General features: G+C 36.1%; 1 protein-coding gene across 4 annotated transcripts in view; it reads right to left on the bottom strand.

The window, feature by feature from the left end:
• Window positions 1-16,097, bottom strand: part of Sec24a (SEC24 homolog A, COPII coat complex component) — a 77,109-nt gene that overhangs the window by 27,272 nt on the left and 33,740 nt on the right. For 3 of the 4 annotated variants that reach the window (XM_046467675.2, XM_046467674.2, XM_046467676.2), the window contains 7 exons: window positions 14,871-14,983; window positions 12,254-12,372; window positions 9,422-9,477; window positions 7,997-8,203; window positions 6,252-6,372; window positions 4,756-4,914; window positions 1,038-1,211 (listed from right to left, as the gene is read on the bottom strand). In XM_046467675.2, the coding sequence (XP_046323631.1) occupies window positions 1,038-1,211; window positions 4,756-4,914; window positions 6,252-6,372; window positions 7,997-8,203; window positions 9,422-9,477; window positions 12,254-12,372; window positions 14,871-14,983 (949 nt within the window). Of the gene's footprint in view, window positions 1-1,037; window positions 1,212-4,755; window positions 4,915-6,251; window positions 6,373-7,996; window positions 8,204-8,270; window positions 8,908-9,421; window positions 9,478-12,253; window positions 12,373-14,870; window positions 14,984-16,097 lie in introns of those variants that run through there. The other variant, XM_058586532.1, reaches the window with a different exon arrangement.

Raw genomic sequence — 16,097 nt, 5'->3', positions numbered from 1 at the left:
AAGACCCCATCTCAAAAGAAAAAAAAGCCAAGTGTGGTGATGCACAACTGTAATCCCAGTGACAGGAGGATCACAAATTAGAGGCAAGCCTCAGCAACTGAGTGACACTTGTCTTAAAAATAAAATAAAATAAAAAGGGCTGGAGATATAACTAGTGGTAGAGCACCCTTGGTCCAATTTTCAGTGCCACAAAAAAAAAAAAGAAAAAGTGTTTTATCATCAGTTTTTTCAAAACTTAACTCAAATATCACTTCTGTGAGAACTTTCTTGTGTACTCTATCTTGAAAGAACAACTGTTATTTATCCTGTTTACTATCTGATTGCCTATTAGAATTAGGTTATATAAAGGAATTTTTCAACTGAAAAACCAGTGTTTAATACATAGGAGATTCTCAATAAATATCTGTGAAATAAATGAATAAATAAAATCGTTTAGGAAGCCTGGTGTGGTGGCACACACCTGTAATCCCAGCAACTCGGGTCGCTGAGGCAGGAGGATAGCAAGTTCAAATCCAGCCTCAGCAAAAGTGAGGTGCCAAGCAACTCAGTGAGACCCTGCCTCTAAATAAAATACAAAAAAGGGTTGGGGGTGTGGCTCAGTGGCTGGGTGCTCCTGAGTTCAATCTCCAGTACCAAAATAAAATAGAATGAAACAAAATCATTCAGAAAACTAAAGCCAAACATGTTGGCTTTACCAATAACGGAAACATAGCTCTTATGATTGGGAATACTCTTTTGGTTTAAAAAAAAAAAACTCCCTCAGGGCTGGGGATGTGGCTCAAGTGGTATCGCGCATGCATGAGGCACTGGGTTCAATTTTCAGCACCACATAAAAATAAAATATATTGTGTCCACCTAAAACTAAAAAATATTTTTTTAAGGAAAAAACCTCCCTCCAAAGAAAAGTTTATTATAGGCCATAGAGTACCACATCAAAAAAACTTTAATATAATATTATGCACACAATTAACAATACTCTCTCTTAAGAGGATAGAGCTCATGGTTTTTACGATAATTAAAGCAAACAAAAAATATACCTTTGCTTGAAGTGTACAAGAGTGCTGACTGAAAAGAAACCAATTGAGTGTCAGTAAGACTTTCTTCTACTGACATCTGTACTGCATACCCAGCATCAGGATTGACATTGGGCAAAGAGAGTAAGTCTGTTGACCTAACGAAGAAGTTCCCATGGAAAGTATGAATGGAAAGACCTAAAAGAGAAAAAAAAATTATCAAGATGACTTTTATATATCTATATGTAGATATTTACATTTTATCCTAATCATTTATTAGACAGTAAAAAAGTTCAATACACAGTACTGAATGAGGTTGAGGAGTAATAAGTGTCATTGTTGCTGTCATCTTTTTTTTTTGTACTTGCTTTGAATCCAGCGGTGCTTAACTACTAAGCCACACCCTCAGCCCTTTTTATTTTTTATTTTGTGACAGGGTCTCATTAAGTTGCTGAGGGTCTTGCTAAATTGCTAAGGCTGGCCTTGAGCTCACTATTCTCCTGTCTCAGCTTCTTGAGTCACTGGGATTTACAAATATGTGCCACCACACTTCTTAAATTAGAGTGAGGATACAAATTTTCAAAAACTATTAGAGAACAATTTGGTAGTATTTATGAAAATTTTAAATGAATACTTATTTCAACTTTAGCAATCTCTTGTTTTTATTTGTCCTATAGACTCATTCAAGTGCCAAATTTCTATGTATAAAATAATTTTAAGGGGATATAGCTCAGTTGGTAGAGTGCTTGCCTTGCATGCACAAGGCCCTGGGTTCAATCTCCAGCACCACACACACACACACACAAAAAAAAAAAAAAAAAAACACCAAATAATTTTAAATAGACCGATGTGTAACAGCAAAAAAATTTTAAAATAGTTATGGGTAGGAAAATAAATAAAGTGTGATTTGTTCATTTTATTGAATACTGGAATGAGATAAGTTTTATATGAATTAAAATTTATGGATTTTTAAAAAAATATTTTTTGTTGTTGATGGAGCTTTATTTTATTTATTAGTATGTGGTGCTAAGGATCAAACCCAGTGCCTCACATATGCTAGGCAAGCACTCTTCCACTGAGCTAGAAAAAAATTAATGGATTTTTAAGATTTATTGAGTAAGCATCCACTCCAGCAACTTGAGAGGCTGAGGCTGGAGGATTGCAAGTTTGAGGCCAGCCTTGGCAACAAAGCAAAAAAAAAAAATATATATATATATATATGGTGGGGGGGCTGATAATGTAGCTCAATGGTAAAAAGCAATTGGTTTCAAACCCTAGTACTGCAAAACAAAAAAGAGTAAGTTTCTTGGCTGGGGTTGTGGCTCAGTGGTAGAGCGTTTGCCTAGCATATGTGAAGCACTGGGTTCAAGCCTCAGCCCACATATAAATAAATGATTAAAATAAAAGTCCATCAATATCTCAAAATAATTTAAAAAAAAAGAATAAGTTCCTTGGTAACAAATTCTTAAAAGAAACAATTAAAAAATTAAACCCTGAGTGAAAATATCTATTTATGCAAATACAACATGATACTTAAGTATTTAAATGTACAGAAAAGTGGAATATATACCAAAGTGGTTACAGTAACTAAAAACAGAGTGAAAATGTACCTCTGTGTGTGTGAGAGAGAGTGCACATGTGCATGTGTGTCCCCAAACACAATATAGGAGTTTAACTGTAGCAAAAATGTATTAATTTAATTTAATTTAATTTAATTTAATTTAATTATTTATTTTGTGGTGCTGGGGATCAAACTCAGGGCTTCTGAAAGAAAAACAAATGTATATCTTGCTTATGAAGTAAAAATCAACTTTAAAACAGCAATCAGAAAGAAAAAAAGAGTGTAGGTCTACATGTACATAGGCATCTAAGACCTGGTTAAAAACAAAAAAATAAACAAAAAACACATGCAGTGGTGTATTGCCTATAATCCAAGCAATTCAGAAGGCTGAGGCAGGAGGATCTCAAGCCAGCCTTGACAACTTATTGAGACCCTGTCTCAAAGAAAATTTTAAAAAGGGTTTGGGGGGCTTGGGATGTGGTTCAAGCGGTAGTGCATTCGCCTGGCATGCACAGGGCGCTGGGTTCGATCCTCAACACCACATAAAAATAAAAAATAAAGATAATGTGTCCACCTAAAACTAAAAAACAAATGAAAAAAAAAAAAAAAAAAAAAAGAGTTTGGGATGTAGCTTAGTAGTAGAGAATGCTTATCTAGCATTTGTGAGGCCCTGGGTTCAATCCCCAGTACCAAATAAATAAATAAGAAACTAAATAAGGTAACCACAAACTTTCTTAAATCCCTAGTAGCAATAAATAAATAAAATAAGAGAAACCTAAATAGGTTAACCACAAAGCTTTGTTAGATTAAACACTCTAGGAAGTGGGCAAAGGCTAGTTTATTGACATGTCCTCAGGCTGTTTGTGAAAAGTAAGGTACCACTGCACACAGTGGCACACACCTATACACCCGGCGACTTGGGAGGCTGAGGCAGAAGGATCATTAGCTCAAAGCCAGCCTAGCAACTTAGCAAGGCCCAGAGCAACTTAGTAGTGAAACCCTGTCTCAAAATAAAATATAAAAAGAGCTGGGGATGAAGTTCAGTGGTTAAACACTTCTGGGTTCAATCCCTAGTACAAAAAAAAAAAAAAAAAAAAAAAGGTACCTATAAATAGCAGCCAACTGGCCAACTACAACAAGTCATAAGCAATTTTAATATGTATTTCCCCTAATTAGGAACCAATATCTGTATAAATTAACACTTTGGAGGTCTGGCAATCTTCATGAATAGGATCCAACAACTGTATCCTTTGAAACAAGTAGGGCTAGGGATGTAATTCAGTAATATAACAGGCCCTGAGTTCAATCCCCAACTCTGAAGAAAAACCCTCAAAAACATAAATGCTGAAAAACTATTAAATAAAAATCAATTCAGCAAGGCTGAATTATTATAATGATGGGTAATAGAGAAGTTCATATAGACACAGATTTGAAAATAAATCGGATATGTTAGTAGATCCTTATCTTTTTTTCCCTACATGTCTCATACATTTTTTTCCACTTAAAAACATGATTGTCTTATTCCTGTTATACAGCAAAACATTGTTATATGAATAAAAAAGTAGAGCAGGTTAATAATATAGAGAAATGAGAAATCAAGAATTAGAGCACAAATTAAAAGATCTTCCACTTCTGGAGATGGGTAGTAGTAATGGTTGCACAATGAGAATGTATTCAATGCCACTGAACTGGGAGAGTGCTTGTCAGGAGTGCACAAGGCCCTGGGTTTGATCCCCAGCATTGCAAATAAACAAATAAAAGCAAAAATAAAAAAATGTTTAAAGTGGTAAATTTCATGTATATTTTACCATAATTTTTTAAATAAAAATAACTGTTTACTAAAAATAAAAAAAGTATGTGTGATGACATGCACCTGTAGTCCCAGCTACTCAGGAGGCTGAGGTAAGTTCAGGATCAGCCCAGGTAACATAGCAAGACCTGTCTCAAATAAACTTAAATAATTCACATAGTATAACATTCACCATTTTTTAAATTTTTAACATATTAACAAGGGTTCCTATATTTTAATAGTGTTTCTTCTCTCTCCTTAATTGCATATACTAAAGCCTGCAAAGTATCTTAGAATGGCAAATCCTATAAGAAAAAACTAAGTGAAAACTTGTATTTATTGGTATAAAAAAACAATATTTACTCCTATGTTTTTTTAAAAAGTATCCTCACCTTTAGTGCACCGAATCCTCATAACTGCCTCAAAGCCAATTTTCCGAGTGAGGTATCTCTGTAGTTCCTTCTGTAATTTCTGTACTTGGACTGGGTTGTGCTGGTGATGGTAAGAAGGATAGTAATAGACACTACCTGCTGAGTACCGAGAAATACACCCTGGAAGAAAACATACACATTTTTCAAATAGTGGCATTACCTGCTATTACTATGGTAAAATAAGTGCAGACATTTGATTCAATTTTCTCAAGTCAAACGAATATTCCATTCCGTAACTGTCAAAAATATTCTATTCCTCTAAATAGTAGTGTGGACATTTTTCTATTTCTCCTCTACTAAATTAGAGTACAAGACGACTATGAAGTTTATAGTAGATTAAATTGACTGTTAAACTGGGTATAATGGTGTGCACCTATAGTTCTGGCTATTTGTGAGGCTGAAGCATGAGGATCACTTAAATTCACAAGTTTAAGACCAACTTGAAGCTGGGTGCAGTGGCCCTCACCTATAATTCTAGCAGCTCAGGACGCTAAGGCTGCTGGATCACCAAGTTCAAAGCCAGCTTCAGCAACTTAGTGAGGCCCTAAGCAATTCAGCAAGACTCTGTCTCTAAATAAAATATAAAAAAGGGTTGGGGATATTGCTTAGTAGTTAAGCAGCCCTGGGTCCAATTCCTGGTAACACACACACACACACACACACACACACACACAGTAGTTAAGTGCCCCTGGATTCAATCCCTGGTACTAGGAAAAAAAAAAAAAAACAGCTTGGGCAAGAGCTCATTTCAAAAAAAGAAAAATCCACACCAAAACTGACTCTTCCAAAACTCTCTGGAAGGAATAAAAAAAAATTTATCGGGCTGGGGTTGTGGCTCAGTGGTAGCGCACTTGCCTGGCATGTATAAGGCACTGGGTTTGATCCTCAGCACCACATACAAATAAATAAAGATATTGTGTGTCCATCTTCAACTAAAAAAGATATTAAAATAAATAAATAAATAAATAAATCTATCTATGTATCTGTTTATTTATTTATTTATTTTTGGTGGTGCTGGAGATTGAACCCAGGACCTTGTGCATGCGAGGTAAGCACTCCACCAACTGGGCTATATCCCCAACTTGGGAATAAAAATTTTACTTTTGTCCTCTACCTAGAATACCACCATGCTACCTGGAAAGCTAAAGCAGGAGGATTGCAAGTGCTCAGGGGCACCTTACCACTGAGTTACATCCCCAGTTCTTTTTTTGTTTGTTTTGTTTTTGTTTTTATTTTGAGATAGGTTTTTGCTAAGTTGCTAAGGGTCTTGCTAAATGGCTGAGGCTAGCCTCGAACTTGTGCAGTGGTAGAGAACTTGCCTAGCATATGCAAGGCCCTGGGTTCAATCCCCAGTACTGGGGAAAAACAAAAACAAAAAACAATGAAATAAAATCATTTAAACACCATTTTGATACTCATTTAAGGGGGGGGGGGGGGAATCATCAGGAAACACTTACCCAGAGAAGCCAAATCAGAATATTGTCCACTGAGAAGGAACAAGTCAACAGCTATCTGCTGACCAGAACAGTCCAATGCTAATTTCTTATAGAAGTCAGTAGAAGGTGTCAGGTGTATTTCCTATGAATAAATTACAAAGAGGTTTTTTTTTTAAAAAAAAAAATCATTAAATTATCAAAAATGTAAATACACACCTACATATAGCAAGGTGTCAATAACAATTGTCTCTAGGGATTTTACATAATCTACAGTGCTTTTACTATTTGATTTTTTCATTAAGAATCAGGTACTGATTAAGAATTTTCTATGGGCTAGAAATGTAGCTCAGTGATATAGAACTTGACTAGGATGTGTGAGGCCCTGGGTTCGATCCTCAGCACCACATATAAGTAAATAAAATAAAGGTATTGTGTCCACCTACAACTAAAAAAATATATATTACAAAATACCTCTATCATATTAATTTTGTTAATAGGCAAAGATAGTCATTATTACCAAAATCTAGCAAATGCTCAGTATGTTGGGAATCATTCTAAATAATTCATATGCAATATCTATTTAGTCCTTATAACTACCCCAAGAAGTAGATACTATCAATATTTTCACTTTATATTTACAGAAACAAAGCAACAAAGAAATGAAGTAACTATTTAAGTTCACACATCTAAAGAGCAGTGGAATGTATAGGCAGTCTGACTCCAGGAGTAACTTCATAATCAATATATTATACTGACTTCTCATAATCTTTTGGGAAACACAGGTCTCAAGCCATTAAGTTTAGCTGGGAACAGTGGCACACACCTGTAATCTCAGCAACTCAGGAGGCTGAGACAGGAAGATCAAGAGTTCAAAGCCAGCCTCAGAAACTTAATGAGACCCTGTCTCTAAATAAAAATAAAAATGGGCTGGGAATGTAGCTCAGTGGTTAAGTGACACTGGGTTCAATCCCTGGGTGCCAAAAAACACAAAAACCCCTCAAACTGTAAGTTTGTACATATGAGGTACTCAAATGCAATCTGAGGCTGTCAATATACCAAGTTACAACCACTCCTAGCTGGTCATCCGGGTTTCCCTTTGTCCCTAGCAAGTACATTCACTCCACTTTTTTGGGGGGTTGGGGGCAGGTACCAGGTATTGAACCCAGGGGTGCTTAACCACTGAGCCTCATTCCTGGCCATTTTTTATGTTTTATTTTGAGACAGGGTCTCACTAATTTGTTTAGGGGCTTGCTAAATTGCTGGGGCTGGCTCTGAACTTAGAGATTCTCTTACCGCAGCCTCCCAGTTGCTGTGGTACTGGAGACTGAATCCAAAGGTGTTTTACCATTGATCTACATTCCCAATTCTTTTTATTTTACATTTGAGATAGGGTCAAGCTAAATTGCCAGGCTAGCCTCAAACTTGCAATTCTCCTTCCTCAGCCTCCCAACTCACTGAGACTATAGGCATGTACCACCATGCCCAGCTTAGCAAGTACTTTCTTTTAGTCTCCCAGACTTTCTCTTCAAAGCCAGGCTGGATGACTAGTGGTACTAAAGATATTAAAAATAAGGCATGGGGTGAATCAGGTAGAGAAAAATATAGTAAGGGTTTCATATAAAAGTGAAACCATTTACCTATTTCCTTATAATTCCTCCTCCTCACAACTGGAAATCTTCCCTGCCTCCTCCCGCTAAAAAAACCCCTATGGTCAAAGGGACAAAGCACCAGCATTAATCTTATCATACACTTGATAACTTTCTAACCTTAGCAGATGATTTTTGGTTGGGTTCCTCTCGTGGCTTCAGGGCTCCCACTCCAAGAGTTGGGAGCTGTGTTTGAAAGACGGACATTCGACCACCAGTTGGGGACATCAGCTTAAAGGCAGCCTGAAGTGCAGGACCCAAGGCACTCTGGGTCTCCAGAGTCTTGGTAAACATCTGTGGCAAAGTTTTCAGTAATTCTTGAACAAGCTTGTGAAGTAAATAAAGAAAACTCAAGAGTGTTACAATTAATTATTTTCATAATAAGTCAATATCTAATACAAAAGACAAAGACATTGAGTCATGATGATGATCAGAGAATCTACAGACACTACAGTAAACAATGAAGTTGGTCAAATGACAAGAAAGCCATTTTAAGTCAACATTATAAATTGGCAAGCAAGACATCAAAATTGGGGCCTTACAGTTCTTGCACATGCAATAGCCCAGCAAGACTATAAGTCCAAAATGTATCCAAAAGAACCATAAGTTTAGAAATTTGATTTATTTTCATGCCATGAAATATGGCTTTCTCTGTCGCCTCTACACTTTATTCTTTGAAGTTCCAACATGAGTTAATTCTTCCCTGTTGCAAAAATCCAGTAACTTTGCCAACCTTGTAATATCACTACAAAAGAAAAACAAAAATCAAAACCAACTACCTATTCAGGTTAGGTTGTACAAATAAAGAGAATAAATGGGGGAAAAATACTTTGCACCATGGCACAGTGACCACTGCCAACAGCAGAGACCATAGACTTGCTAGTTAAAATGTTACCCCTATGGCATATATGCATGTACAGGGTAGACAACATCCCCATTCAGACACATTCTGTTCACCTCTCAGTGTATTATGTCATGGCAATTTCCAGGCAGGTAATAAGAGTTTCTTCTGAACTGACCCCAATGACACTCTGTGAATCAGAAAAGCAAAGGGCACTGAGAGCAGCCTGGCTCGTGTGCTTCTGTGTAGTGACGAGAAGCTTTATCTCAGCAACCCTCCCAACTTCCCAAAGGGCTGGCAAGACATATTTCCTTCAGATGTTCCTCCTTTCTGGAACAGGCTTCTCATCTATCCTACTAAAATACCTTGTTGCATTAGACTTAAAAATGATTGGCATGAGATTGAACTTGAGAACTGTTCATTTAATGAACTTAAACTAAGAGCAAGCTAAGATGATACATAGCTTAGAAATGTCAAAGCAATAAGTAAAATTTTACTTAAAGTTCATTTAAAAAATATGCCTTCAAGATTGGGGTTGTAGCTCAGTGGTGAAGCACTTGCCTCAAGTGTGAGACACTATGTTTGATCTTAAAATTAAATAAATAAAATAAAGGTATTGTGTCCATGCACAACTAAGAAAAAATTTTTTTAAATATGCCTTCAATATTTCAATCAAACATGTTGTGTAGGAAAATGTATCTTACCTCTTTACTTTCATTTAAGTTTACTAATAAGTTCTCTGGCATAGGTATAAAAACATCTGAAAGAATAAGTAAATATTTATTTTAAACAAAATTAAACTGTTAAGAATGTTCCAAATATACAACACTGATGCAATTCACTACTTTATACTTAAAGAAAAGCCTGCTCCTTGACTTTATAGACTACACATGTCCAAAGAGCTACCAAAACAGCACTGACTTGGGTATTTACAGCAACTTTTCTTGTTATTTGATGACTAGTGAAGGTAAATGGCTTCCCAATTAGTAAACAGTGATCTGTAAGCACTCAGTAAGGGTTTGTGCAAGTGTTTTGTTTCCTAGGTTAAAGACAGCAACTCTTTTAAAGAATCTTGCTTTACTTTTTTTTATGGCTGACCCTGCAAACCAGCCAAAGATACTCTTTGCATTTGGAAAAAAAACAAAGAGGCAACACACAAAAATTTAACCTTTATACAGAATAACCGTCATTCCAAATACTGATACTTTTTCATAAAGAAGACCCACATCAATGCCTCAACTAATGAGACTACAAAACCAATTAGAAATGGGAGTTCATAATCCACTTGAATCAAATATATGAAATATGATATGTCAAGAGCTTTGTAATGTTTTGAACTAAAAAAAAAAATTAGAAAGAGTACTAATGTGGGGGCTGGGGTTGTGGCTCAGCTGTAGAGCACGTGTGAGACCCTGGGTTAGATCCTCAGCACCACATAAAAATAAATAAACAAAATAAAGATATTGTGCCCATGTATAACTAAAAAAATATTTTTTTAAAAAAAAGTGCTAATGTGACCACTTTAGGTGAGCCTCTCAACATTTACATTTATTCCTGCTTAGGAATTGAATTCCCTTCCTTAGATGAAGGAAAGCAAACTAGGAAAAGAAGATAGGTGTTGGTGAATTATGAGGAAAATCACTTCCTATGTTTCTATACTGCTTTTGCTAACAAAAAAATAAAGCTAATTATGAAGTTTGTGAAAAAAATACAATAAGTAACTTAAAATATTAACTGTTTTCTTTAGCTGTCACATGAAAATTCTACTGCCAACTGTTCAGTTTTTTTCCTTTTATTCTTTAAAAAATTCACCCTCATGAAAAGAAGAGGTCTGAACTGGGTATGGTGGCTCATACCTATAATCCTAACTACTCAGGAAGCTGAGGCAAGAGGATCACAAGTTTGAGGCCAGTTTGGGCAACTTGGTGTCTCCAAATCAAAAGTAAAAAGGGACTGGAATGTAGCTCAGTGGTAGAGCACTTGCCTAACATGTGCTAAGGCTCTAGGCTCAATCCTCAGCACCACATTAAAAAAAAATAAAAAATAAAAAAAGAGTATTCAGTGATTTTTTAATATACATATATTCACAGACTTTTCCACTACCATCATCATCTAATTCCAGATCTTTCTCATCATCTCAAAAAGAAACCCTGAAATCATGGTTACTTCCCATTACTACTTTCCCCAGGTTCCTGGCAACTAATGTACTTTCTTTTCCTATAGAGTTGCATATCCTGGACATTTTACATAAAGAGAGCCATACTGGACTGGGATTATAGCTCAGTGGTAAGTGCTTGCCTAGCACGTGGAGGCCCTGAATTCAATCGTCAGCACCACATGAAAAATAAATAAATAAATAAATAAAATGTATAGTGTTCATCTACAACCTTAAAAAAAGAAGAGAAAGAGAGAGAGAGAGAGAGAGAGAGAGAGCCATACTATAGGTACTCTTTTGTGACTGGCTTCATTCACTAAGAATTTTTTCAAAATTCATCCATATTAGTGCGCATCAGTACTTCATTCTTTTTTATTGCTGAATAATATTTCATCATAAGAAAAGACTATATCTGTTTATCTATTCATCAGATGATGGGCATATAGTTGTTTCCACTTTTGGTCATATTGCCCTGAACATTTATATATGAATTTCTATGGATATGCCTTCTGTTTTTTTGAGTATACACCCATTGAGTAGAACTGCTAAGTCATATGGTAACTTTAACTTGTGTATGATTCTGTGTCACTAGAGATTGAACCCAGCGGCACCCCACCACTGAGTCATATCCCCTTGGACCTTCTTTTTTTGTTGTTTTTGTGATGCTGGGGATTGAACTTGGAGTCTCAAGCATGCCCCCAGACCTTACTTATATTTGAAACAGGATCTTGCCAAGTTTCCCAGGCTGGCCTTGAATTTTTTATTCTTCTTGCCTCAGTGTCCCAAGTAACTGGGAATACAGGTGTGTGCCACTATGTTTGGCTTCTGTTTAACTTTTTGAGGAACTGCCGGACTGTTTTCCATAGTGGCTACACCGTTTCACATTCCCCTAACAGTATATGATTTTTCCAATTTTTGTTATTGTCCAAACATTTCATTTTGGCCACCAACTTGGTGTGAGTGACATCTCATTGCACTTTTAATTTGTATTTGCCTGATAACTAATGCTGTAGAGTACGTATCAAATCTGTCTATAGAAATTTTGGTGGGAAGTGCTGGGGATTGAACCCAGGGCTCTGGGCAAGCTAAGCATGCACACCACCAGAGCTATACCTCTATCCCTAAAATATTGAATACTGTATAATGAGAAATGTCTATTAAAATCCTTTACCCACTCATTCACTGGGCTATTTGTCTTTTTATTGTTAACTTATAGGAGTTCTTTAGGTAATCTAGATTTAAATTCTTTTTCAGATAGGATTTTTAAATATTTTCTCCACATAGTGGACTCATACCATACACTACTAATTTGCCAGGTCATGAATATTCCCAAAATAGAAAATTCCTTAGACAGTTCATTAAATTTGTGTATAACATATACCTTCAATATCTGAAACTATTAGCATCTGAGGTTGAGAGAGACCTTCTTGAAGACTGTAGAAATGAATTGTACTGTCAAATGTTATGAAGCCAATTTTTGTTCTAGTGTTGCCAGGAAGCCTAAAAACAAATTCAGAAGAGTGTTTTATAAAATACATAAAATATCTGCTAAATATTACATGCAAATATCTAATTTACGGAAACTGATCCAACATAAACAAATTTTTAAACCATCCAATGTTTACAACCATGAAAACATCCTCCTCAATGGAAAACATGACACACATAAGCCAAATAATCAGTGAAAAACAGGAATAACAGCAATCCAACTTCTAATATGAAGTTATAGAGCATTTACTTGCCTGGCCTGTACAAGCCCCGAGTTAAATCCAGCACTGGGGGTGGGGACGGGGGGTAAGAATGCTCCAAAAAAATAATCATATTGGACTGGGGATATAACTCAGTTGGTAGAATGCTTGTCTCACATGAACAAGGCCCTGGGTTCAATTCTTAGCACAACAAAAAAGTATATAAATAAATAAAATCATATAACAACTCTAAAATGTAATGTGAATGTAGGCAGTGCATCCTTAAAAAACTCTGCATGAATTTTATATGTTTTTTAAAAATATTTATTTTTTAGTTTTAAGTGGATATAATATCTTTACATAATATCTTTATTCTATTTATGTGGTGCTGAGAATTGAACCCAGTGCCTCAGACATGCTAGGTGAACACTCTACCACTGGGCTACAACCCCTGCCCCATGAATTTTATATTATTAAATGCATTTATTTAAAACAAAGAAGAGCAAAAGCATCTGTTTTAAAGGAACTGGTTTTTTGTTTTGTTTTGTTTTGTTTTTTGTACCGGGGATTGAACCACTGAGCCACATCACCAGCCCTATTTTGCATTTTATTTAGAGACAGGGTCTCACTAAGTTGCTCAGCACCTTGCTTTTGCTGAAATTGGCTTTGAACTCATGATCCTCCTGCCTCAGCCTCCCAGCAGCTGGGATTATAGGCATGTACAACCGTGCTGGGCTGGAACTGCTTTTTATTTTTTTATCTGGTATTGGTGATTGAACCCAGAGGCATTTTACCACCGAGTATATCCTTAGGCCTTTTTAAAATTTTGAGACAGGGTCTCACTAATTTGCTGAGGCTGGCCTCAAACTTGCAATACTTCTGTATTAGCCTCCCCAGTTGCTGCTGGGATCACAGGTGTGCACTTTTAAAGTGTGTACTCTTTTAAAGAACTCAGCTATATGAAACTGCATTTTTTTTTTTTTTAGTACCAGGGATTGAACCCAGAGGCACTTAACCACTGAGACACATCCTCAGCTCTTTTTATTTTTTTAATTTGAGAAAGAGGGCCTTGCTAAATTGCTGAGGCTGACTCTGATCTTCCTGCCTCAGCCTCCCAAACCATGGGGATTATAGGTGTGTGCCACCACATCTGGTGGAACAAAAGTTTCTTGAGGAAAAAGAAACTTCAATCTTATTGTTTATGCTTGTGGACTTTCATCAACACACAATTTGCATATATAATCTACAACAAAAAACTGGTAGAAATGATGCCATTTTCACTGAGTGATGAAGAGTGATGAAGATCTCATTTATGATGAGATCTGGTCTTCTGCCTCCCTCCATATAATATATTGAAGGGTCACATTAACTTGTATGGGCTATGTGTGTCTAGGCAACATTTAAAATACAGTTATTTTAAGAGACTTAAGAGTCATGATAACCAAATGCAATCTGCAAATACTATTTTATTTGGATATTTTGGGGGGAAGTACCAGGCCCTAAGGTACCATTGCGTTTCATCCCCAGTCCTTTTTATTTTTGAGAGAGGGTCTTGCAAAGTTGCTAAGGCTGGCCTCAAGTTTATGATCCTCCTGCCTTAGCCTCCAGAGTCGCTTGTATTACAGTTGTGCACCATCATGCCCAGCTACTATTTAGATTATTATACCAACAAACCCTCAGTTAAATGAGTTTTTTGAGAAAATGAGGAACAAAAAAAATGAATTGGGTATTAAATCATCTTACGGAATTACTGCTAATTTCGCTTGGTATGATACAAGAGCTAGGGTTAAAAGTCCTGAACTACTTACAGGTAAAAATTATATGCTGACTGAGGTTTGCCAAGGGAGAAAAAAGTGTGTGGGTAAAGGAGGAGGATTAGATGATACAAGAACAACAGAATGCTAAAGATGAGAAAGTTGAGAGATGGGCAGTTCATTCAATTATTATTCCTTCTTACTACAGATTTGAAAATAATGTTCTTAAGAAAAAGTGAGTACTGCCGGGTGCAGTAATCCCAGTGTCTTGGGAGGCTGAGGCAGGAGGATCACAAGTTTGAGGCCAGTCCGGAAACTTGGAAAGACCCTGTCTCAAAATAAAAAATGCAAAGGACAAAGACCATAGCAGTGATAGAAGAATCCCTGGGTTTAATCCCAGGTATTACCCCCCCCCAAAAAAAAACTAGTAATACCTAAGTGATTTAAATGAATTTTTAGAACATAAACTACATGACTTATTTTTGTATTTTGAAAACTAGTCATTCATTTTGCAAACACCATTAGTTTCAGATTTAAGCTGAAATGAGACACTTACAAATCCAGATTGTCTAACAAACTCTGGCAAACTGAATTCAAGTATCCAGTTTCAACTGCATTGTGAGACACATCAAAAACAAAGAGGTACACTGGAGGTTGTGGTGGTCGTAACTAAAGAAAAGAAGAATCTCATTAAATACATTTAATAGGATTAAATTTCAACTTATTTGTTGGGTTCACATACAGCAAAACCATAAAATATGCATTATTTACATACTAAGTGAAGATAACAGTAAAGTTACATCATAGTGTTTATAAATGCATACTTAAAGGAAAAATGAGCCTGTGATTGCCATATTTCAAGAGTATTTTCTCTAGGACAGAAAGGGGAAGAAATGTGATCAGAAGGGCTCATGGCAATATCAGTCATATTCAATTGCTTGACCTTTACAGTGTTATGCAGTACTAACAAAGGTATTTACTTATTAACCTGTATATTTACATTTTATTGACATTTCTATGTGAGCATATTTTGCAATTTAGGGAAATGATCGTTACGAAAGTGAAAAATCAAGTTAGCCTTGGCTGATTATTTAACCAACATTTTTAGGTTAAATCCCACAAAAATTTAAGACTCTGTATTTCATAAACTTACAAATCCAAAGACTTGTTTTCATTTCCTCTTTTATTTTAGGTGGGGAGGACTGGGGATTGAAGCCAGGGGCACTCTACCACTGAGCTATATCCCTAGCCCCTTTTTATTTTTTTATTTTGAGATAGGGTCTTACTAAGTTACCGAGGCTGGCCTCAAACTTGCAGTCCAGCTGCCTCAGCCTCCTCAGTAGCTGGAATTACAGAAATTTGCCACTACACCTGGCCAAAGATTTGTTTTCAATTAAAACAAACAAACAAACAAAAAAGCATCAAATAGCCACAATCACAACTGGGCATACAGTACACGACTTTTTATATATTTTTGCATATATCACTTGCCAAATTCATAAAACCTGTCATTCAAGAGGTAAGCCAGAAAAAAAAAAAAAAGGAGGTAAGAGGTAAGCCAGGAAAGAGTAAAAATCTTTTGCAATAGGCCAGTTTCCAAATTTAAAGGAAGCCATTTCGGCAAAACCTGGGTGATAAAAGGCACTTATAAAGCTCAATTCAAAAGAACAAATGCTTCTGCTCTTCTGACTTTAATTCACCAAAGAGACAGTCATTCTGCAGAAAGCATTACCAACCACCACCAAATCTTTTATCCATAGCAAGAAACTGACCTCTCATAAAT

Source organism: Marmota monax, unplaced genomic scaffold, assembly GCF_021218885.2.
Source record: "Marmota monax isolate L192 unplaced genomic scaffold, Marmota_monax_Labrador192_F-V1.1 WCK01_AAM20220418_F8-fsc00199, whole genome shotgun sequence".
Classification (NCBI taxonomy): domain Eukaryota; kingdom Metazoa; phylum Chordata; class Mammalia; order Rodentia; family Sciuridae; genus Marmota; species Marmota monax.
The sequence above is the reverse complement of the archived record's forward strand: the minus strand, read 5'-3'. Positions and strand labels throughout refer to the sequence as shown.